Source organism: Brassica napus, chromosome A4 (genome assembly GCF_020379485.1).
Source record: "Brassica napus cultivar Da-Ae chromosome A4, Da-Ae, whole genome shotgun sequence".
Lineage (NCBI taxonomy): Eukaryota > Viridiplantae > Streptophyta > Magnoliopsida > Brassicales > Brassicaceae > Brassica > Brassica napus.
The window spans coordinates 13,455,146-13,479,603 of NC_063437.1; the positions used below are offsets into that span (position 1 = coordinate 13,455,146).

General features: G+C 32.3%; 5 protein-coding genes across 5 annotated transcripts; 2 read left to right on the forward strand and 3 right to left on the reverse strand.

The window, feature by feature from the left end:
• Positions 1-562: 562 nt before the first annotated feature.
• Positions 563-3,944, reverse strand: LOC106448546. The gene is made up of 3 exons (XM_013890414.3): positions 2,334-3,944; positions 1,580-1,980; positions 563-1,336 (listed from the first exon to the last, which is right to left on the reverse strand). Exons 1-3 carry the CDS (start codon positions 2,419-2,421, stop codon positions 728-730), a joined length of 1,098 nt encoding a protein of 365 aa, XP_013745868.2. The 5' UTR covers positions 2,422-3,944; the 3' UTR covers positions 563-727.
• A 3,641-nt stretch (positions 3,945-7,585) lies between these two features.
• Positions 7,586-8,650, forward strand: LOC106446545 (UPF0057 membrane protein At2g24040). The gene is made up of 2 exons (XM_013888316.3): positions 7,586-8,181; positions 8,404-8,650. The coding sequence occupies exons 1-2, from the start codon at positions 8,092-8,094 to the stop codon at positions 8,539-8,541; spliced, it is 228 nt and encodes a 75-aa protein (XP_013743770.1). The 5' UTR covers positions 7,586-8,091; the 3' UTR covers positions 8,542-8,650.
• A 4,437-nt stretch (positions 8,651-13,087) lies between these two features.
• LOC106446535 (somatic embryogenesis receptor kinase 4-like) lies at positions 13,088-18,092 on the reverse strand. Its single transcript, XM_013888305.3, has 11 exons — positions 17,893-18,092; positions 17,673-17,811; positions 17,515-17,586; positions 17,240-17,383; positions 16,603-16,674; positions 16,425-16,496; positions 16,301-16,347; positions 15,687-15,806; positions 15,266-15,607; positions 14,779-15,173; positions 13,088-14,684 (listed from the first exon to the last, which is right to left on the reverse strand). Exons 1-11 carry the CDS (start codon positions 17,978-17,980, stop codon positions 14,370-14,372), a joined length of 1,806 nt encoding a protein of 601 aa, XP_013743759.2. The 5' UTR covers positions 17,981-18,092; the 3' UTR covers positions 13,088-14,369.
• Positions 18,093-18,537: 445 nt separating this feature from the next.
• LOC106446539 (translation initiation factor IF3-2, chloroplastic) lies at positions 18,538-20,273 on the forward strand. Its single transcript, XM_013888310.3, has 8 exons — positions 18,538-18,919; positions 19,015-19,074; positions 19,161-19,213; positions 19,311-19,360; positions 19,461-19,494; positions 19,607-19,679; positions 19,759-19,851; positions 19,933-20,273. The coding sequence occupies exons 1-8, from the start codon at positions 18,608-18,610 to the stop codon at positions 20,143-20,145; spliced, it is 888 nt and encodes a 295-aa protein (XP_013743764.2). The 5' UTR covers positions 18,538-18,607; the 3' UTR covers positions 20,146-20,273.
• Positions 20,274-20,282: 9 nt separating this feature from the next.
• On the reverse strand, positions 20,283-23,863 carry LOC106446536 (QWRF motif-containing protein 4). The gene is given in 7 exon segments (XM_022689764.2): positions 20,283-20,477; positions 20,480-20,546; positions 20,623-20,820; positions 20,890-21,006; positions 21,072-21,191; positions 21,272-22,544; positions 22,655-23,863. Coding segments are annotated over 6 exon segments (1,794 nt in total). The 5' UTR covers positions 22,481-22,544; positions 22,655-23,863; the 3' UTR covers positions 20,283-20,394.
• Between the last annotated feature and the right edge of the window lie 595 nt (positions 23,864-24,458).

Below are 24,458 nucleotides of genomic sequence, written 5' to 3' on the forward strand. Positions count from 1 at the left end.
AAACAGATTGCTGGAAGGTGATATATGGGATTCATGATCCAGGTGGATGACAAAGTTTCCCAATGGAATTGAAAGAAATTTCAAGCCTGAGAGATGATTTCTAATTTTTTTTTTTATCTCCTATATTCTTTGGGCGAGTAATTTAACAGTAGATTAGCTAGATCATTTATAGAAAACTTTGTTTTATTGGTTATTTTATTTTGATCTGGTTTTTCAGACTATCATAAATTTGAGTAATGAAAAAACCGCATGATGTCAAAACAAAAAGCGAAACACTTAGAACATGCATGAAATCTAGCAAACGCAACCCCCACAAATATCTCTTTTTATGTGTGTACTGCCTTCCTTTTATTGATTGCAACATACACGTTGCAAAGTTGATCATCCCATCTACAGAGTCCATTTAGTAGGCATTGGTGTAAAAATAGCCTTTGACATCTTTTCTCCTCGCCCATAACATGATCTATTGATCTTGTGGATGCTTTTTTTGTTACATAGCTGCGTTGGGAACTGGAGCAAAATATTGGGGGATCATGATTCCCATTCAACACACATATTCAAGTCTCTCTAATGGCATTGGTTTCTCTATTTCAAGATTCCAAATATAATTTAAAAAATACATAAAAAAAAAGAAACACTTTCTTCATAGCTAAATGAAATTTAAATCTCTGATTCCATATAACCTTCTATGTCACTGGAACTGTAATGATATTGGTAGCTAAATCAGCTAGCTAGAGGCATTTTCCAAGAAATGAACCATTGATTCTTCCTCGCTTGGATCAGCATCTAAAGATTTCACTGTGACTGTAGATGCTCTTTTCTCAAGCCTGTGAATCTCCAGCAACTGCTCAGAATAATGTTTCTTAAGCATAGCCTTGTGTTTTTTCCCAAGCTTATGAGTCTCCATCACATTCTCAGAATACGTCACAATGTTACAAGCTTCGCACCAAATCATTACCGACTTTTTCTTCTCACCTTCTATCTTCTTTCCCGTTTCTTTCGCCGCCACTTCATCCACTTTCTGACGCTGCGTATTCGGCACTACTGTAACAGCTTCTGATTGTGGAGCTGCAAGGGAAGCAGGAGCTATGATGACGGAGGTTGAAGCAGCCGTCTTCTCAGGCTGCTTTTTAATAGCAGCTTTATGTTTTTTTCCTAACTCATGATTCCTCATGACTGTTTCGTTACAGGCCCCAACACTACAAAGGTCGCACCAAAACTTAAACAACCGCTTCCTTTTAGAAGGTTCTTTCAAACCTCCCTCAACATCCTTTGCCTTACGCTTAGCTCTTCCAAGACGAGTTTTAGCATCCCCTCCGATAGGATCAGGCCTATCCTGCAACACAGGAATCAAAGAGAAAAACATATGAGAAACAAAGACTTCTTATTCCCTATCTAAATATGAAAAAGGAACAAACTGTTAGTCTAGTGGTAAAGAAGGGTACTCAGCCATTCAGATTCAATTTTTGTTGGGAGGGACTATTTACATTGTTTGGATTTTCGACAAAGAGGTGAAATCATTTTTTTACCAAAAATAAATAAATAATATATATATATATATATATGAAAAAACAATTACCAATATAATCAACTTGTCCTTGTTAGACTCCAAAACTGGCGTTTCCTTAGCTGTTGTAGCCTCAAGCATTTGCTGTAGTGGAGGCATTTGCTTCATTGGTGATGTAACTAGACTGTTGGGGCTTGAGTAGATGGCAGGATCACTGTAAGTACGCTTCAGTTTAGAAAAGTTGTTGTTGTGGTTCTGACGTGGAAGCTTCCTTTGAGTGATCCACGTAGCTATCTTATCCTCCTTCTCTGCCATACTTTTAATCGCCATTTCTCTCTCGATGGCCATCTCCTGTGCAACCTCAGCTATAAGCTCTTTTCTTCTTGCAGTTTCCGCTGCAATGATCTCACGACGGATTTGCTCCTTCTCAATCTCTCGTTGAACATAGTCCCATCCTGGTATTATGTTGCATCCTAAGAATACAGACAAAACAAAAAAAAAAGAGTTTGTACAAATGTTAAATTCGAGACATAAGTCGTGATATAACGTCAGAACAGGCCATGACCTATGTATTTAGGCGCCTAGAAACTAAAAACATAATTTCGAATAAACCACTACACTAAATTGTTTTATGCCTTCTTCGTGAGCAGTATGGCCACAATCAATCATGTTTCAGAGTCAGTTACATGAAAAACATCAACAAGAGATTTAGCCGGACTTCAAGTAAGTTACAAAAACTGTATAATGAACGTATTATACGTACAATCTCACTTTGAAATATGTTAAGCCAACCAAATCATAATAAGAGAGATGAGAAGGAGGAAACCTGGGATTGGATTCAGAGACTGAGATGGCGCCGTGTCTTTCACAGGAGGTGGCCGATCGATGTCGATGGCTCTGTATCTGAACTCCATCGTAATTCAAATTTGGAGAGAGAGATAGAGAGAGATAGAGACAGGAGTTTATAACGTTTGTAAAAGCAATTTCGCGAATAGGTTTATGTTTTGGTCAAAGAAAAGGATTTTTTTTCAGGAAAGTGAATTTTATGTTGACAAAAAAGTCCAATATGTTTCTCTAATTTTCTTACAGAAATACAAAATTGCGAAAAATTCTTAAAAATTTAAAAGAGTTCGTTCTATAATTTTGGTTACTGGAGTTTCAGATTAAACGGTGAAAATAGACACAATAAATTATGGAAAATTCGCTAAAATAGAACAGATAATAGCTAGTTCTATAATTTTTGGTCCATTTTGGACGTTTAATGCCCCAAGTTACTTAAAATTTTATATAAAATATTTTAAATAATACCAGTTAATTACATAATTATATGTCCTAGTTATCTGCATCCCTTAGAACTTACAATCTACCTAATGTGCATTTATCTACGGAAGTAGAATATCTTCTATATATTATTTGAGGATCATTAAAAAATTAATATAACCTTCTATTTTGTAATATTTATAATTTTAACTTGATGATGTGTCAATTTCTTACATCTTAATTAAGCTTACGTGACAGTATGAGAATTGATATGAGAATTGATTTGAACAGATGTAGGTCCAAACTTATATTCGGTAGAAAACAAATAGACCCCTATATTATGATTAATAATATATCAGTATAATTTTATATGTAAAATTTATTATGATTAATAATATATCACTATATGGAAACCCTCAAACTGACTATACACAGTACGATAGTTTTAGGAAAATTAAAAAGCAAATAAATATCTGATAATTTGTAAATTTTAGATCTAAACCGATAAAAAGTTACAGATGTTCCTTTTTTTAGAATTTATATGTTCTGAAAGTATTCAGTTTATTTGGCACACAAATAAGTTCGATAATCGGGTCTAATCAATTATGTATGGATTGGTCTATAAAGAACCACACTTACAATTGTTGTCTAACTTTAGAGCAGTGTTTTCAAAACCGGATCAGCCAAACTCGCTAAAATCCGGTGACATGTTTTCTAATCGGTTCTAGGTTGTGCTAAAATCATTTAAATTAAACTGGTAAATCTGATCAAAACTCGGTAAAACTTGCTAAACCTCGGTGATCCGGTTTGATATTAAAACCCAATTTTCTTAAATTCAAGTTACAAGAATAAAAAATTACAAATTCTGAAAAGGTTTCATAAAATTTTCACATTTGTTTTCTAATATATATATATAAATAAAATAGGTTTCATTATATTTCATATCATTTTAAAGTTTTCATTTTGTTTTCATATCAACTTTAGATTCTAACAAATAATATAAAGTTTATATAAAATAATTTTATAGTTATACATATATTTAGTTACTTAATTTAAATTAGATTAAAATTTAAACCTGACTAAACCAGTTTGACCATTGACCCAACTATAGCCAAGTCAATGTCTGATCCGGTTTTCAAAACATTTCTTTAAATGCTAACCCAATTTGTGGTCTTTTTTTTAATATTTTCATTTTCCATCTTATCTAAAATTGTGAAATTCTGAAATTAGTGTAAAATTTTTAAGACCAAATCGATCGAACCATGATAAATTCAAAGGTTTTCATTCAAAATTACAATTACAAATGATCCATGTCCAAGGTATCTATCTATCTTATTAAAACTCAAGTACAAAATTGGAGTGTTTGGAGACTTGAATAGGACTTTTAAAAATTTAGAGTGTTTGGAAACATGGATTGCAGTCTTTTAAAAAAAATATTTTTGTTTGAAAACAAGGATAGTAGTATTAAGAAAAAAAGTAATGGGCTTATGTTTTTTTAAAAAATTGAAAGTTATCTAGGCCACTTTTAAAATATACCAAAATGGGTCAATCTAATTCCCTAAAATTTTTTTTTCTAAACTAACCATAAAACAAAATTTAAACTTTATATACATATTTCAAATCAAAATAATAATTCAAATTTGATTTATATCAAAAATTGATTCAAAAATATACATATATTCAAAAATGGATTTTTACTAAACTATTTTTCAATAACCATTATAAAAAAATATTGTCAATATATATAAGAAAAATATAATACAAAGCCCAATTTGAAATACCAACTCAAATTATGGTTTTCATATTTCATATTAAGTTTTAAAAATATAATATATGTAATTATTTATATGATGGTATGTATAAAATACTATTAATTATATGATTACTTATATGATGGTACATATAAAATACGATTAATTATATGATGATAAAATACGATATATAATAATGACTAGGGATGGGCTTTTGGATACCCATACGGGTTTAGTTCTGATCGGTTTGTATTTTGGGTTTTCGGGGTCAAAGATTTCAGCCTTATTAGAATGTTTCTAAATTTTGGTATGAGTTCGATTTGGATCTTTGCGGGTTTGGATAACTAATTTAAATTATTTTTAAAGTCTTAAATCATTATATATTTTAAATTTCTCAAAATGTATAAATAAAATAATATATTACGTATAAATTTGAATAACATATGTCATAATACTTAAGCTTAACATATCAATTGGCTTGATTTAAAATTTTGGATACGAAATCAATAATTATTTTAAGTATTTTTGGTGATTTGAGTATACTTTAACTATTTCAGATATTTACTTTTGACTATCTATATATATTTTCAAGTATTTAAACCAATTTAAAAGTATCATTTTTGATGTTTTATATACGTTAAATCTAAAAATAATTAATATATATAAGTATATAAATCTATTTTTAGATAAATTCGGATACCCAAATACTTCGGTCCGGATCAGATTCGGTTCTCTAAATAACAAAATTTTGAATAATTAAAATATTTAATCAATTTATGTTTGGGTTTGGTACTATATCTTTGGATCGGTATCGGTTATGTTCCTCGGATTCATTTTTCCAAATCCTAATAATTACATGAAAAACAAATATCAACATATTTTTCAAAATATACATCCGCGCGCCTGCGCGGGTCAAAATCTAGTAGATGATTATATAAAAAACATTATTGTATAGATATAAAAAATTCCATCACATATAAGTATTTAATTTGTCGATACTATATGTTTAAATTTTAGTTATATAAACTCATCATGCGCAACTAGCAAGTATTATCCTACTGCAGTGTACTGTTTTCTCTACGATCTGCAACACAATAAATTACATGAATTAATGTTTATTCATACATCACCAATACTGGAATGTAAAATCCACCAACATATATACCTTATTTATCAACATTATATACTCAACGAAATTGAGATTACCTGATCTACGTATTCGTCTTTTAACTACAGCGTGTAGTAGAATACTCCAGGTTTCAGCCTGATTCGGTAACAAATACTCCATAATTTCTCCAAAATCTGTTAGAAAATATTTTCCAAATCTAATATTACCTAAATCTTTTTGTTTCCAAATTACTTTTTTTGCTGAATTTGATTAATCCTAATTCTTCCGTTTGTATCTTCCGTGAGTATCTCGGTTGCATCGACCACATAGTTGGTGATTATGAATCTACGCTGAAGAATAAGTATGTAGAGCTGACGAAGGTCAAAGCGCTTGCTCAGTCCAAATTTGAATGTCGTAAAAATTATAAGAAAGAAGTTAAGGGCTTCAATAGGCGAGTTGACAGCATGTCGACCGAAAATCTATTCTATTAAAACAGCTGTGTGACCAATTGATAAAAAGTTATGTCCAACTATCTATTTCTTTTATCTAAGAGACCACTTATTATTATCTTTATATAATTGTATCTGATTAATTTAAACTACCACGTTCAATTTTCTTTTTTAAACACCACCACGTTCTTTTTCATCCCCTATTAAAAAATTACCAAAAAAACAATTTAGTAAAATCGATTTTTTGTCCAGACCGTGTGGCGTACATGCTTGATCGGTGGTATTCTATGTCCTCTAAATCGCCTGAGTAACTGAGTTAGCCGGCCACCTAATTTGGTAAAAGTTGGGATCTCGATTGTTAAAGTTTCTGTAAAGATGGCAAGATTAACAAGTTTATACGATTAAAAACCTATATATTTGAGAAGTTTCATAATGTTAACAAAAACCAGAATGGCGACTGTAAAAATACGAGACAAAATTAGGTTTAATATAAAGAAGAAGATGTCACGTGGTCTCTCTCACGTGCCTTTACTATCGTAAAATAGGAATGAGCCCATTAGCCATCTAAACAGTGCATGATCCATTAACCCACATGGTTTTTGGTAATAAAATTTTAAAACTTCTAATATCAGAATGTATTTTGTTAATACTACTGAAATCAAATTTCAGGATATAATACTACTGAAATCAATAAATATATAATACTAATGAAATCAGTAAATATATTTGGCTCCAATTCTCAAAACAAACTCTAGCCCTATATATTCATATGAATATAATTTATAAAATAAATTTTTAATTTATAAAATAACTTTTTTCTAAATTTAAATTATAACTAGATTTTGACCCGCCCTTTCAAAGGGATAAATGTTATGTCCAACTATGTATTTTCTTTATCTTAGGGACGTTATTATTCTCTTTGATTTTATTTAAACATTAAGATGTTTAATATAATTAAAAAAACTAAGAACACAAATATAAAAATAAAAATTTCAAAATAAAATTTTAAACAAAAGATATACCCGCCCTCTGAAAGGGTTGGGCAGAATCTATGGCACAAATTTATATTTTAACAATATAATAAATTCAATACAATTATCAAAATACTTTACTAATATTTTTTTAAAAATACGCAAATATGATCACAGATAAAAACACAAATATGATTACAAAAAAATACATATATGATACAAGGAAAGACACAATTACATACTTATAAAACTTGATTTATTTTATATACTTACAAAAATTATCTATTCTATTAAATTCATATCATACAAAAATATGATTATACACACACAAACATATAAATTATATTAGGTAATAATTAAAAAAAAAATATATAGTCGCCCTCTCGAGGGCGGGTCACTATCTAGTGTCCGTTTAAAGTCTAAACTCGAAAAGGTGGAAGACACTCAACATCGACAAAACAATTAGCAATAAATTCTCGACGATCTGGCAAATGGGCGACCACAAATACAATGATGGCTTAGAGTGTTTGGTTCAGCTGAAGACAATACAATTAGCTTAGAAAAACAGTCTTTCTTCCATTATCACCACAAAAGTTACACAAAAAGTTTTTTTTTATGGATAAATTTACCATTCAATAAAAATATATAATATCACTTCTGCAAGATCCGCTCGGATATTTGAACAGTGAAATCAATCAGATACGAATTTGGGTTTTTGGTTCTCAGTACAGATCTCGGGTTTCATACTTTTGGCCCATAAAGGAAACCTGAGTGCTATGTGCTGTGCGAAGCCGTACCTCAGCTCCAGTGAATCAACCAATAGAAAGACGTTGCGGCAAGAAAGAAAAGATAACTAGCCGTAGGATATAGATATATCACGCCAAACGAACGGTAAAGATCTCACGGTATATTACTCGTTTCTATCTTTATTAAATACTATATTTATTGATTTACGCGTCGCTGGATTTGTAATTATCATCATTGGTCGTTTTGTTTCGAGAGGTTTCTTCTCCTTTGGTCAAGTCTTCAAGCTAATCCAATCTTGATGGTGAGTAGTTGCGAGCTTTGCTGCGAGATCGTGATCGCGATCCTTCTTCCTCCCGTCGGAGTTTGTCTCAGGCATGGCTGTTGCACTGTAAGTCCACCTCTTCCTCGAATTGAGATCTCTAATTTCATGTTTCGAAAATCTATATGAAGCTTGACCAGATTGATTACGATTCTTGGATTTAAATCTGACGTTTGTTACTGTTTGATTGCCGAGAAATTGCAATTGACTTTGTTTGGGCGATTTCCGGAAAATAAAACTAATGAAGGGACTAGAAAGTAAAATTTTGATTTGTTTGTTTAAATAATGCAGGTTGAGTTCTTCATTTGTTTGGTTCTCACTTGTTTGGGATACCTCCCTGGAATAATCTACGCTATCTACGCCATCTTGTTCTTGAACCGAGATGAGTACTTCGATGAATACAGACGCCCAATCTACTACGTTGCTTGATCATTGTTCTTGCATGGAAACATGTAACATATTCGTTACAATGTGATCTCTGTATCTTTTAATTACCATTGGACGTTGTGTTATGCTATAAATATAATCATTTAAGACAGAGAACCAGGAACATGTTTCTTGAAGGCGTTTTCTTATGACCCATCTTATCTAATGTTCTGGTGACAAAGTGCAGTTGATGCGGTTGAACAGCACCACACAAAACACTTATAACTTTCAATCCACGGGGCAGGGCTTTTGAGTCTTCGACCATTAAAAGAAACGATTCATGACCTAGAGGTCCTAGACCCATGAAAAGAACAACTACTAATAAGATTAAAATTCACAAACAAGATTTGAATTCTCACTCATATCAAAAATAAGAACATACATTAAAAGATTAAAGTTTATTCATTAAAAGAGTAACCATTCTTGTACCAACAACATGAAGGATTTGAAAAAGTTTTGATTCCAACACGATAAGAGAATAAAACTTTTACATTATCAAATAATGGCAAAACAAACAGATTAACTATAGAAGCTTACAGCAAAAACATAAAAGCAAGGGCGTGTGGGTGTGGCCTAGTTGTTTTGTTCTAGTAAATAGAGGATTCACCATTATCTATTTCGATTACAAGAAAAAGTAGTACAAGACAGAAATAGAGAAACACATGCTCACCTTAGAAAGTACAACACACATTTTCAATAATATTTAAAATTTATACCGTGAAGAAAACCAATAGAATGGAACTAAGAAGAGCAGTTCCAAAATTATATGATACTAATAGAGGAGACCGACGGTTGGATGTTGACGGGATGAAGATAGGAATAATCCCTTTTCTTCTAACAAAAATGTGAAGGTTGTTGTCTTCAATGCCGTGCACAACAAGTCTTTGATCATCGTTGTGATCTGATAAAAGCGGAGGAGACTGAATTATCAACAAGAATGTGATCAGGAAAAAAGAACAAACCACTGAAGATCTCATCTACTTTAAATGGTTAAACACAATATATTCTGAAATGAACAACAAAACGCTTATGAAAAAATAGGGCCACTTGATGAGAATTTATAATCCAAAACTGGTAGGTACTTTCGAGCATTTTTAGCATAGATAATAGAACTCAACTACAGATAAGATTTTTAGTATTTTGACATTTGTGAGCGGCATGACTAATAATTTCCAAGTATTGCGCCACATCAATATTTATTCGGACAAGACTCAATTATTAACAAGAAGATGATTTAACAAGCTGACTTTTAAATGATTCAAGAATATTAAATGAAATTATCAACAAAAAGGTTTATGGAAAAAATATTCACTTGATGGGAATTTATAATCCATCTGTGATAATACACATTAGTTGAGCATTTTATTTGCAAAACATATATAGGCTAATAATTTTGAAATACAATATAACCTCTTTAAATTAACACTCTATAAATTAATATACACTAAAAATCTCTATAAAATAATATAATTTTATGGTTTCAAATTGAGTTTTTGGTTCAATTAGTATATCGATAAATTAATATATCTATAAATTAATAAAAAAAGTTTATAATTTTGGTGAAGTGCTAACATTATTAATTTATAAGGTTTTACTGTATTGTGCCACATCAATATTTATTAGGACAAGATTAAATTATTAACAAGAAGATGATTTAACAAGCTGACCTTTAATTGATTCAAGAATATTAAATGAAATTATCAACAAAAGGTTTAAGAAAAAAATATTCACTTGATGGGATATATAGTCCATCGTGGTAATACCACATTAGTTAAGCATTTTTTTTTTGTAAACATCTATAGACTAATAAAACTCAGTTATTTGTTATGGTTAAAAGTATACAACTTAGTTTTGAATAAGATCATTTGACCAAAAAAAAAAAATTTGAATAAGATCCTTTTTTTTAGTATTTCGTGTTGTGAGCGACTGAGCGGCGTTGATAATAGTTTAGCGAGCTACTCTTTTTTGTTTAATGAATTCAATTGTTTCGCAAAGGTTGACTCTTCTAAATATTAATTTGTAGGTGGTTATGTTTTTTTCCGGTAATTATATGGGTAACGAGATGAAAGTATTATTCAGAGCATCTCCACAAAAAACTTTATAACTTCGACTACAGAGTTTTTTGTCTCCAATTTTTTTTTTTAAGTTTTGAGTAGTGAAACTCTATACTTGAAATTTTGAGTAGTGAAATTCTTTACTTAAGTTTTACTACTCTAAACTTCAAATTTATTTCATATTGTATTTGTATTTTGGTTTTTACAATGCACATCATATTTATGATTCTTAATTTTTTTTTTGTTTACCGTGTTATCCTTAAAAAAATATACTCCCTCATAAGTATTTCAAATTTATTTTATAAATTAAAGTTTTTACACTAAATAAAATATTTTAAAATAATATTTAAAGCATTTTAATACTATATTTAAACAATAAAAGTATTAAAAAACTTAATAAATAAAGATTGAAAGGTCCAAGAAGACATAATTGATCATATGGCGAAAAGTGAGGATACTCGATTTCAACAATTTTTAGCTCATAATCTACAAATCTAAAATGGAGAATTTTCACGTTTACCATTTTCTTTGTATCATTATTCATGTTTACCACCACTAAAGAGACATTTTCAGAAATACCTTCTTCATTAAGTTCATTAAGAGGCAAAATACTTTTATACCCTTGTTCTCTATATATTTATTATAAATAATTATTTAAATAAAAAATAAAATAAAAATTAAGAAAATGTTTTTTGTATGTTTTCGAATTATATTTTTTCAAATGCAAACTTTTTATAGTTTTTTTTAAATTCATTTTTTTCTCCAAAACTTCTTTTTTAAAGTCGAAATTTTTTTTTGAAACTATTTTTTTAAAACTAATACTTTTTAAAATACTTATTTATATATTTATTAGAATCCTAAATTTAACATTCCAAAAATCATACTCCACACCTTAATACTAAACCCTAAGAGCATCCTCAATGGAGAGTTCTAGCTTAGGAATACACATATATGTATATGTATATGTATATATTATATATATGTGTATGTAATTCCGGGGTTCTAAATTTTACGGGAAATCCAATTACATACACATATATAATATATACATACACATGCAGTAGAACCTCTATAAATTAATAAGGTTGGGACTTTAAAATTTTATTAATTTATAGAGATATTAATTTATCAAAGTTTCTTTTTTTTTAGTTTTTTTTTTGAATATTTTTATTAATAAATTAAGTAAATATTTATATTTACCGTATATAAATTATTTAAATTTAGAAATTTGACTTTCATATTATTTATTATCTTATTTGATGTATATTATTATGTTTCATATAATTGTTAAGTGGTTTTCGATATAATTTTATGAAATATTATCAAAACATATTAAAATATTAAGAAAAATAGAAGTATTTTCATTGTTAATATAAAACCAACAATATAATGTTTAGTTTGTACTTATATAAAATAAGTATGGAAATAGATTATTAATTTATGATTTTAATGGGACTATATATTTACATGAGAATTTTAAAAATATTATTATCTTATTATTTTATCGATTTGTGTCATATTATACATCGGCCCGAGTTGGGACCGACAAAATTTATTAATTTATAGTGATTTTTAATTTATCGAATATTAATTTATAGAGGTTCTACTGTATATGTGTTTTGAAATCTCCTAATCTAGAACTCTCCTTGCTCTAAGTCTAGATTAGTTAATCCGACGGTTATAAATGTTTTTTTTCCTCTTTAAAAGTAAGGGTAAAAGTAGTTAATTTAAACATGAAAAGTGATATTATGAATGTGGTATTTTTGACAATTTCCCATTAAAAATAAAGTTATTTCTTACTTCAAAATGCACTAGTTGATCATATATGAGACTATTATGCAAATAATTTTATGAAATAACATGTATTTTAATATTTAATAATTTATTTATATTTATAATTTTATATAATAGTGTAACATTTTATTTATTAATATTTCTGTAATATTTGATATATGTTCTAGTTATTTATAAAAGTTTTATAAAACTAAATTAATTATAACAAATATAAAGACTATAGTATAATATATAAATAATTTTGAAGTCAACGTTAAAATTTGTTTTTTGTAAAAATACATTTAAAATTTAAAATATAGAATTTACAAACTTAAAAATAAAAAGTTTTCTTGGAAATGCTATTAGTACTCCATATATTTGATTCTGGAGCTTGTTTGTTTTAAAAACTATTCCTGTCTAAACATCAAGTGGTAACATCGAGAATTTATCTTGGCAGGAGTTTTTGCATAATGGTCTCTTTATATAAATAAAAGTTAGAATTTTTTTTAAAATTGCTGCAACAAAAATATAATGTATTTTCATCTAACTTTCTAATATCCTTATAATCTTCTTAAACTTGAAGACAATCAAACTTTATATTGTTTTTTTTATCGCCACTCTATCTTGTTTTTTTTTGTAGGTTTTCTATTCTATGATTATCATTTCTTTTAAAAAGATAATCTTACAAAAGATATATCTATAAATTTTAGATATGTATTTTTTTTTTGTTTTTGTGTGTTAGATTCAAATAAAATTATAGATTCCACATAATCATTTTGTTTATTATTTAATCATAAGAAGTTTCATTTTTTTTTAAAACACAATTTTACGTTTTTAAATATGCAAGTGTTTAAATCTGAGGAAAATATATCCACTTCGGAATTCATTAGAAAACTTCATTAGAACATTTTTTCAGTAATCTAAAAAAAAACTGTACTTCACTAGTCTGCTATGCAAAAATGCCAAATTTATTTGTAATATTTTATTTTTCACTAACTATTGCTGTGTTTTTGTGTGTTAAATCTAAATAAAGTAATTGATTAAATTTCATGTGATTTTTTCTTTTTCATATTTTTTTCTCTAAATCGTCTTTTTCATAGTTTATCTTTCTCTCTAAAAAAAGGAAGATATAGATCTGTAAAATTTTAGATATATTTTTCTTTTCTGTTTGCTAAAACCAAATAAAAATATATATTCAAATGGATTGTGGTTATATATGTTTTGTAATTATTTTAGTTGTAAAAGCTCTAGTTTCAAACAATATAAAGTATATTTTTGTGTGTTTGATTCAAATAAAAACATATATTAAATTTACTGTAATTTTGTTTTTTTTCTTATTAAGTCTAAAAAATATTTTCGAAGTTTTTCTCCATTTTGATATTATTTTAAAAATTTTTGGATATCCAAATTTTATGATTTGTGAACTATATATTAGATAGATTTTTCGAGAAGACTTCTTCTTGAAATCTGCTAAACTGATATTTAAATATATAATTAAAATCTTCAGTGAAAATTTATTATGATTTCATCATCATATGTTTCCCTCTTTTGTTATGTTAACATGGCAAAGCTCCTAATAAAACTAATTTAATCAATAAACAGTAGTTGTATTTTGTCAAAAGAAAAAGTAGTAGTGGATTTTTTTCTTATTGATTGGATTAGTTATATTTAGTGAAGTTTTTATGGAATCCAGGTAAATTATATAAAATTTTATATATATTTTTTAATCTACGTGCATTGATCTTAAACACCAAATATAATGAAACATAGAGAGTATACATTTAAATATTGTATAACATTCGTGTGAAGGAAATCAATGCGCTAAAAAACTTAACCATATAAAGCTCGAGCTAATTATGTTGAACCTTATTCTAGCCATGTCAAGTGAGGATTAGGATTAAATTTTTTGATACATGGTTAAGTTAACCTGTTAGGTTGTGCCCATTTTAACATCCTTATTCATAATACTTGTTGAAGAACCCACATGACCCTTTCTAAAAGAGGTTATCTTGGACCCGATAGGTAATCGTTATCAATGTGGGAGATAGATTCTGGGACGAACCCGTTAATGTAAGCTTGGGGATAGTTAAAATCAGTTGTCAACATCTCCTTTTTTTGCCACTCTTCCCATTTCTCAGCTAAACCATCTCCTTCCAGCATTCTCACAACTTCTGCCATGCTGGGACGTTTCAACGAAGAACTCTGAGTGCAGAGAAGCACCATTTCGATAAGCTCCTCCACTTCTTTATCCACGTAGTTTCCTTCCAGCTCTGCATCCACAAGACTTTCCAACTTCTCCTCTTTCAAAACCTCTTTCACCTAATCACCCACCCACCCACAAAACAAAACACACTCTTAGGAAATGTAAAAAATGATGATTATTTTTGGTACTAAAGAAGACCATGTAACATACCCAGTCAAGTAACATGTTATCATCATCAGTTGCAAGCCGAGCAAGATCGAGAGCCTTTTGGCCCGTGATGAGCTCGAGAAGCATCACTCCATACCCAAAAACATCAGTTTTCACAGAAGATTTCCCAGTGGAAAGGTACTCAGGGGCTATATGGCCAATTGTACCGCGTACATCAGTTGTCACATGAGAGTCGTTATAATTCATGAGCTTTGCAAGCCCAAAATCTCCAACCACTGCTTCAAACTGTTCATCTAACAATATGTTGGCAGCTTTCACGTCACGGTGAATGATTTTTTGGTCGCAGTGATCATGTAAGTAAGCAAGCCCCTTTGCTGCTCCCAGAGCAATATGCTTTCTTTTTGCCCAATCAAGTGCTGCATTGCCTCTAGGACGTTCTAAACAGAAAAAAATAAAAGATTTACTTACCATCCCTACAATTCAAACAAAAGTTATATTACAAAAACTATATTACTATAAGGAATAATACCTCTTAAACAAGAAGCAACGCTTCCATTAGCCATGTAGGGATAAACGAGCAATCTTTCAGTTGGTGTCATGCAAAATCCACGAAGCCGAAGCAAGTTCCTATGAACGGCCATACTGATCATCTCGACTTCGGTCTGGAACTGAAGTTCCACACCCTTGGTACGTTCTTCTTTTAGCCTTTTCACAGCCACTAGCGAGCCATCGGCTAAACGTCCTTTATACACTTTACCAAAACCGCCTCTGCCCAATAAATTTTTGTAACTAAAGTCATTTGTAGCAACTAGCAGTTCACGCAAAGAAAACCTTCTGAGTTGTCCTAAGTGAACCTCTGGGTCTTCTTCTCCTGCGAAAATATGGTTCATCAAAACAGAAAAAAATGTAATGTTGTTCAACGGGAAAAGAGATGAAGAGAGTAGACTAACCAATTACATCAAAAAAGCTGTCATGTGGTCTACTTCTCAGCCACCAAGCAAGCGCGATGGCTCCACCAGAAAATATAACTACAGCAGCTCCGATTCCTATTGCTGTAACCGTTCGCTTCCCTAAGAGTATCAGATAAACACAGTACAGTTTTCTTAATAAAAACTCATTCGCATTTACCTGATGCATTGAAGAGTTTTTTTAATGGGAAAAATCCTTGATTAATCAACCATGTGAAACGTTTCAGAAAATGCGAAAGAGCTATTACAGTTTTGAGATCAAGGGCAACTTCTGTCTCTACTTAGTCAAGCTGCACATCTTTCCATTTTCAACACAGATCAATGGAAAATGATTTCAACACTAGTGAAAAGTCCATTTTTTTCCATTTGCAGGTTATTAATCCTAATTAAGGCATATCAAATATACAGTGATTTTTTTAATTTAATATAGAACCATTAAATACTCAACCAACTACATAATGATAACCTTTTGTGTGAGTCCAAGCAAAGGGAGATAGTTAGCCGCGCCAAGCGAAATGTGAAAATGTCATACTTAAATATAAAATACAAAAATGTGGAAGAAAATTAGCAGGAAACACATAGAAGAAAATGAAAACCTGAAGGTGGTGCAGGAAGCAGCCTTAAATTATTATTATTGGCAAAACTGCAGATAACTTTCAGACAATTAGTAAATTATCCTGACCACTCCATCAAGAATAAAACTAGGGAGAAGGAGGGAACCTAACAGCAGTGAACTGAGAAAAGGAGCCAGTAAGCCGAACATCTCCAGTGAGCCGATTGTTTGAGACATCCCTGCATGTCAGGATGATATCATTTTTGTCATAACCCAAGATTTCACAGACCAAATATTAATATAAAAACTAACAGAATGATTCAGGAGAGACAAAGTCACACTCACAGAACTTGAAGCGACAACACATCAGTCAAGGACCTTGGAAGTTCTCCAGATAAAGCATTGTTATTTAGACGCCTAACCACATATTAGAAGACCATGTCATCGACTATATAACCAGTAACGAGTTCAAAATAACAGTTAACAAACATCCAACAACTACGAAATTAGTGCATAGAGTTTTTAATGAAATGACAAAACAAAATTATTGAATTTGTAAATTTCTCCTCATAGCTTGCTATCGTTGACAGATTAAGGTCAATCAGTCTAAACTCCATGGTGTTGAATAGTATCAGGTAGCGAAGGTCGTTCTTAAGTGAAAGAAGAAGCGAGGGCAAAGGAAAAGATATATATATATATATATATATATATATATAATGCGTCTGTGTTGGAATGTTTTCAGTACCCTCTACCCCTTTGTTGTAAGGCTTGCCAAAGTTTACACTGAGGGGTCTGCCAAGTGCCAAGCCTAAGGCAGGACATTATATCATCAAATGTATCCTTTACTTTCTCAACTTTTTTTTAAAGAAGCCGAAATTTTCAAGCACAGACACAATAAATTTGAAGTATAGAAATATATGAAAATCAATGAAAACGTAATAATAAAAACTGTAAAGAGAATAGTGAGAGCATGGGTTCATACAAATATATGAGTTTCTTTAAATTGCCAAGAGATGAAGGGATTGAGCCACTTAGTTTATTCATGTAAAGGTCCAAGCTCACCAGTTCCCTCAAGACTCCAAGCTCCTCAGGTATTCCTCCAGTAATGTTATTGCTAAAAAGCTCCCTGTCATTAACCTTTGCTACATTATATAATTTAATAAGAGAATTCTTAGATGGGAATTCTACAAACAATATCCCCCCAAAAAACTTGTAGTGGTTCAAAAACAATTAAGATTGATTTAATCTGTGGCTTACAAGTACTGCAAATTTGGAAGCTGGCCAAGCTGTGGCACAAGTTGTCCAGATAGATTTGCATTCCCCAAGTCACTGAGCAAACATTAAGCAGTAGATTACCAAAAGGCTTGAATCATTTCACTTAGAAACCCGCACGGACAAAGAGAGAGCGATCTTACACACGAACAACTTTCGTCTCATTATTGCAAGTAACATGAAACCATGAACATGGAGTAACGTCAGTGGCATTCCATGTCCAGCTTTGTAATACATTCTTAGGGTCAGATAAACTAAGTCTTAGCGCAGTTAAAGCATCAACTGCAATCATGAAAGGGAATAGAATAGGTTATGAATGGATGCACACCAAATCATAATACAGAAAACAGAAGAAGAACGAACCTTCGGCGTTTCCAGCGACTCTGAGAAGTAGTAAATCGAAAAGTAGGAATATCGAAATGAAGCTACGGGGTGTTCTTCCTTGTTCCATTTCTTCAACTTGTCAGAGTGAAAGCAGGGCCATGGAGCTCTTCAGAGTTTTGGAACCATCGGCACAAGAGCGAAATGTCTTCTTCTTGTACGCGTTTTCGTCCGGTCCACGAAATTGTAAACTGGGTTCAACTTTGAAAAATGTCAACGCTCCATGAATATTTTATTAAAAATTATATACAGTACAAGATATTTTAGACAAATCTGCAAAAATATCTAAAAATATGTTTTTTTATAAATAAAAAAAAAACACGGAGAAAAATAACTAAAAAATATAAATAATATTTATATTTTTTACCCTTTAGGTATATTATTAATATAAATAAATGATAAAACAGTTGAAAAATAAAATTATAAAACAAAGAAAAAATTATTTTCGAATTTCTTTCTTCAAAATTTATTTTTGAATCATACAACCCTGAGATCTATCACATGGTAGAACACTAACTTTGAAAACGACGTAGTTTCAATAATTGGGCCCTTTTATTGTAAACCATCCTAGTAAGCCCATAACAGTAATCATTCGGTATCGAACACTAACTTCGAAAACGACGTAGTTTCAAAAATCTGCATTTCTCTGGATAAGAGCTTCTTGCAGATTCGAAGCTCCGAAGTAAAAAAAATCGCCATGGCTGGGATAACCAGCACCGTAGGATTCAACGCCGTTTTCGCCGGAATCACCAAAACGTTACCATTCTCCGTTTCATCTATCGATTCCAAACTCTACGGTCTTCGCCTCTCCACCGCCGAACTGCAATTTCCCAATTCTCCTCGCCGCGGACTCGCCGTCACATGCCGTTACGGTGGAGGCGGAGGAGGTTATCGTTTCTCGGGAGACTCAAGGAGAGGTAGGCCGAAAGAGGCGGAAGTAGATGAAGCGCTGGATATCGCCTCAATTAGGTCAGCTACTGTGAGGCTAATCGATGGGCAACAGAACATGGTAAAGCTTACTCCTTTTTTTTTTTTAATTAAAGATTTGATTCAGACAAAACAGACCAATGAAAGTTGCAGTTTTTTTTGTGTTTGGTCTTTTAGCTTGGGTTAGTGTCTAAAGACGAAGCTGTTCGAAGAGCTGAAGATGCTGAGCTTGATTTGGTATGTGTAACTGACGATATCAATGTGATGCTTTAGCTTCTTGGTGTTGTATGCAATGCAATGTATGTGATTGTATTCATTTTCAGGTGATTCTATCGCCTGATGCTGATCCTCCCGTTGTTAAAATGATGGACTATAGGTGAGTATCTCTAAATGTTTATTGAAATGTCTCCCTACATATACGGAACAAGGCATAATATTAACTAGATCATGTTTTTTTATTTTCCCGTTATCAGTAAATATAGATATGAGCAGCAAAAGAAGAAGAAGGATCAACAAAAGAAAAGTAATGACTGCTCTTCTCTTCTTTGTTTTAGAGTTGGTGAGATAGATGCTAATAATAGCTAATAGCTCATCTGTTTTTATCTTGTGTTGATTTGTGTTAGCCACTCGCATGGACTTAAAGGAGCTTAAAATGGGGTAAACTATTGTTCATGCATTTTAGTTTTGTAGTTTGTGATTGTGTTACATTGGCTTCTTTAGGACTACTACTTCTCTTTAAAAGTTGTGTTCTTTTTTTTTCTCTCGACAGTTATAACATTGATCAGCATGATTATTCTGTACGTATGAAAGCTGCCCAGAAGTTCTTGCAAGATGGTGACAAGGTTGTTTGTTCCCCATATTCTTCATAAGCTGCGAGATAGTTCTGTCCCATTCAATTTATATATTTGTTTATGCACTCAGGTTAAGGTGATTGTGAGCATGAAAGGTCGTGAAAACGAGTTCAGAAATATCGCTATTGAACTCCTCAGACGTTTTCAAACCGAAGTTGGAGAGGTAACATATTCTTTTCTTTTCTCTTACACCATAGAAGTTTATGGATCATGTGAGTCACTGAAACTGTCTCCGCATCTGTAGCTTGCGACGGAAGAGAGCAAAAACTTTAGGGACAGAAACTTGTTCATCATCTTGGTTCCAAACAAAGAAATGATCAAGAAACCACAAGAACCCTCCTCGAGAAAGAAGAAGAAAATAGCTGCAGAAAATGAAGTTTTACCTGCGGAAAATGAAGTTTCGACTGCTGCGGAAAATGAAGTTTCTGCTACAGAAATAACGACGGGTGGAGTTTAAAGCATGAGGTTAAAAGCTAAAGTTTTGTATATTTAATATTCTAGCAGAGTTGTAACAGATAGAAACTAGTCATACTTGAATGATGTTATTCGTTTGTCAATCTTGCCTTGAATCATTTTTTTGTGTAACTTACCAACTTTGTCGATACACAATTCTTTGTTTTTCTTTATAACAGGCAGTGCTACAACGCAACCTAATCAATACTAGTGTTGGCAGAAGTAATGCTAGTCAAAAACAAGCAATTTACAATTAGTTTTTAAGAGTTGGCCGTGGAAACTCCAAGTGTGTTGTTACGTTCATAAGCACTTGCTTAGTCAATGGCAGCAATGGCACTCTGCATCATCTCTTACTTCTTCTTGCTTCTTTTGCATAAAATGAGTCATGCGGCTACTCTCTTCTATCTGGATTCACACAATGAAAAACTCAGGTCAATGTGTTAAAATATAGATTCTTCCATTTCTTTGTTTGATTCCTTACCTCCATGACTGCGGTTGATGCCAATAGATTTTCACATTTGCCAAGCATATATTTTTCTTTTGTAGCTATAACAGCGAGATCTGAAACAAGCTTATTCATCTCTTCCATCTGTGAGTGTAAAGAGCAGATCGATGATCCCATAGTCTGCATAACATCAAGTGCTGAGGACATAGCCAACTTCAGAGATCCCAGGTCCACCTTTGATCACAAGAGATTTTACTAAGATCCAAAGTCTCTAACACTCTATGAAAAGGTAAAACCAAATACCTTTGTTCCTCCGGCTAGTGGAAGGCGGAGAGTATTTGCTTCCAAGTCTGCTATGGCACCAGCTACAGAACTAATGTGTTCTCTCTCAAGTATGTCCCAATCTTCAAGGCAACTCATCTGTTGAAACACTTACTTAGGTCACATATGCTGTTTGATGAGAGAGGCAAAGAGAGAAGACTTACCTGTTTACTTAAGATATCTTCAATCTTGATTTCTAGCTTCAACTGTTGGAGGTAGATTCTTTGACTTGTCACATGATATCTTAGTTCTGATGTTGCATGCCAGACATTGTATAGAGTCTCCTGTAACCTCAAGATTGTTAAAAAAATATACACTTCACACTATGTCACAATAACAAGAAACGTCTTACTAAGTAATTTACCTCTGCGATTAACCTTTGAATATATCTGACTCCCTCAGCTCGAGCATTTGCAAACCGCCATTGTGAATATCTATTATATAGCAAGCGCAGTTGATGAACATCTTCAATGTAACTTGCCTTTTTTCCTTTCTTAACATCAGCCATGAAACTGAGAACCGAGGTTGGGCTGCTTGTAGACGCGTTGGTTTGTCTTAACCGGGAAGGACTTACACCTCTTGGTGGCGGCGTAGACGCTCTCAAACAAGAGAGATTCGCGCTTCTCAAAGGACTCATCCCTCGAGAATGAGAGGAGGAGGATGATGATGATGATGAAAATGAGGATCTGCTTGGAGAAGCAGCGCGTGATCCAGGAGCAGACAATGGGTGCAGTCTAGCTGAAGTTGCTCTATCTAATGAACTATTACTATCTTCTGAATTTGTTGGAGACATTACTAGTCCACTATTTTCATAACATGACAACAGCCTCGCCGTGTCGGTGGAAGTTTTCTGCAAAGGTTTAGAGCTTTTGTTGGACAAAGACAGAGACGTTGTCCTAACCACTTTATCACCAAGATCCAAGCTTCTGTTCATAGACATTCTACTAGGCCACCGATGCTGTTCTATTAACCTACTATGAGGACCATTCTCTGATTGAGTTACAGACACATTTTTACCCTTTAGTGGACTTCTCTTCCTCTCAGGCGTATGTTTCCTTGAGACAGACGTTGAAGACGGTCTCAATGTGCGGTCAATAGAAGAAGTAACAAACGGTTTCTCCTTCTTAACAACAGGAACTGAGACTGAATCAGACTGAAACGAAACGCTGAGGCTCCTCATAGTAGAAGGCCATAACCCTTCAGGTACACGACCGGTAGATAGTTTCTTAGAAGAAACAGGTAAATCTATAGATACATCACTAACCGGTGTGGACGGGTTTGTGGGAGTAGTTGGCGTTGAAGAGCGTTTCCTTTCTGCTGAAACAGCTCTTTTCGATAATGGCTGAGAGGTTGATGACACAGTCCTAGTGACATTAGGTGAAGGACATCTTCGAGTTTTAGTGGGAGTAGGTGATCTGTATCTTGAACTGACCTCCATTGTTTTAGACCGGCGCGTGGCAGAGACTGCATTGTTCTTCTCCGCTGGAACAAGAGGCGGTCTTGTAGTATCGGTGACAGGTTGCTGTAGCTTCTTGGCCATTGCTGCTCTCTTAGAACCATATAAAACTTCCATTCAAGCTATAACAAGTACAAGCTTGCATTGATTTGATTCAGCAGCTAATGCCTCCCCTTTTATTCTGCAATAAGACAGGAGAAAAGTGAGATACCTTACAGATGGGCAAGAAGGAGAAAAGCACAGAGAATATTTAGACAACCAGGTGATAAAGAAAGGAAAAGAAAAGATTACATATTTACAACCGAGACTCAGGATCAAGAATCAAGAATCTCTTTAAAGCAATCCAAGTTAAAAATATAATAAAAAAATGTAAGATCTGTGGGTGTTTTTAAGATGGTTTTCTACATCAAGATCAAGCCAAAGCAGAAGTAAAAATCCAAAGAGATCAAGACATGGAGATTGAAAAAGACAATCTTTGGTCCGTGCGACAAGCTGACTTGCTTCATAACACAATAAAGTGAGGTTCTATAGTAGGATAGGGGTCCCCTATCCTAAGAAAAGTTAAAAGGGACAGACAACAAGAACAGCTTGAGAGCTATGAGTTGAAAAGAAAAGATAAGAAAAGCTGTGCCTAGGACTATAAAACCAAACTGTCAAACAAGAAAGCAGTGAGAGAGAGAGAAAGGCAGGTCTAGCTAGTACTACTACTAGTAGTGGTTTAATAGCACTTTCACATAAACAGAGATATTCTTGATTTAGATCAAAAGACGTTTACTTTAAAACTAGGTTTATATATCAGTGTCATTGTCACGGGTGTGCCATGGTCTGATCAGAGATGGGCTGGACAAATTAATGGAGATTTCTGTTTTTAGTCACAGACCCACCTTTCTTCTTGTTCCTCTTTGCATGAAAATCAAAAACCATCTCAAAGTTCACAAAAAGAAGTTTCCTTGAACTAAGATTTTTAATAATTCATTATAGAAGCAGTCTGATAATTATACTAATAATCAGATTCAGAAGTGTTTTGCTTAAGGGAAGAGACAAAGAGGACCACGTGTTTAGAAGAATCAGTGTCCACTCTTAAGTTAAACAGTGACAACAATGCAGATTATTATTATAGCAAAAACGCACTCGGTAACTAAAATATAAGTTAATGTTTTGACCATGTGAAATACTGATATTTCGAGCCATCAACCTTGATTCTCCCGAGAAAAATTGAAGTTTTTCTTCTTATTTTTTTTTCTTGGTTTATAGTGAAATGAGAAGAATCCAAAAAGAAAATGTATAATAGTAGTGTTTTTTTTTATTAACATGGCTTTGTGTTGTGTCTCTCATGAAGCAGACAAGTTTTATCGATCGAAACTATTTAGAATTCATTATTTAATTTACCGAAAACTTTTCTCTGCAAATCTTAAAGTTGTTCTTCCTTCATTTAACGCCAGAAAAGGAAACAATAATCGACCGTTTTTAATTTTAAAACCAAATTAGGGTTTCTAACTTTGAATAAAAAACAGAAATTAACACACTTATAGGGATTCGAAGTGGGAAACTCTTAGAATCTAACCTGGAAATCGAGAGAAATGATCCTCCGAGATCAAAAGCAACGATCCAAGCTTAAGTGATCAAGCCCGAGAAAATTCTTCTGTGACTGTCGGCCAGATCATAAGCAACGATCCGCACGTAGTTTGGCGTAAAACCAGGCTGGAGAGTGTAAGAATCCTCACCGGAAATGGAGAAATCTCGTCGGAGTAGCAACCGAAGAGAAACAATTCGGGGGGAGGTTTCTTTCTCTAAGAAAATGTTTTTGAATTTGAAACTTTCACAAGAGAACAGAGGAGAAAAAACGAATTTGAATTTTCCACTTTTCAAATTTCAACTATATGCTTATTATTATGGTAACCCAAAGGGAAAAATGTTTATTTCTTATTTTATTTAAATCATTGTTGTCCCCACAAAACATCGTATGATGATGATAGTGTGATTCTTATTATTTTTGCAATATAACTTCTGAAGCTAAACTTCGTTCCTTTTTCCAAATTTAAGCAAACAAAAAAAACTCCACTCTTTTACTGTAACGTCTGGTGTGTCGTATGAA

Coding starts and splice junctions, on each gene's coding strand:
- LOC106448546 (XM_013890414.3), bottom strand. CDS start 2,421: ATGGAGTTCAGATACAGAGCCATCGACATCGATCGGCCACCTCCTGTG. Junction 1,981..2,333: donor GTCTCTGAATCCAATCCCAG/GTTTCCTCCTTC, acceptor CTGTATTCTTAG/GATGCAACATAATACCAGGA. Junction 1,337..1,579: donor AGGACAAGTTGATTATATTG/GTAATTGTTTTT, acceptor CCTGTGTTGCAG/GATAGGCCTGATCCTATCGG.
- LOC106446545 (XM_013888316.3), top strand. CDS start 8,092: ATGGTGAGTAGTTGCGAGCTTTGCTGCGAGATCGTGATCGCGATCCTT. Junction 8,182..8,403: donor TCAGGCATGGCTGTTGCACT/GTAAGTCCACCT, acceptor TAAATAATGCAG/GTTGAGTTCTTCATTTGTTT.
- LOC106446535 (XM_013888305.3), bottom strand. CDS start 17,980: ATGGAACAAGGAAGAACACCCCGTAGCTTCATTTCGATATTCCTACTT. Junction 17,812..17,892: donor AGTCGCTGGAAACGCCGAAG/GTTCGTTCTTCT, acceptor TCATGATTGCAG/TTGATGCTTTAACTGCGCTA. Junction 16,497..16,602: donor GTGTTGTCGCTTCAAGTTCT/GTGAGTGTGACT, acceptor CCTGACATGCAG/GGATGTCTCAAACAATCGGC.
- LOC106446539 (XM_013888310.3), top strand. CDS start 18,608: ATGGCTGGGATAACCAGCACCGTAGGATTCAACGCCGTTTTCGCCGGA. Junction 19,495..19,606: donor TTAAAGGAGCTTAAAATGGG/GTAAACTATTGT, acceptor TTCTCTCGACAG/TTATAACATTGATCAGCATG. Junction 19,852..19,932: donor TTCAAACCGAAGTTGGAGAG/GTAACATATTCT, acceptor CCGCATCTGTAG/CTTGCGACGGAAGAGAGCAA.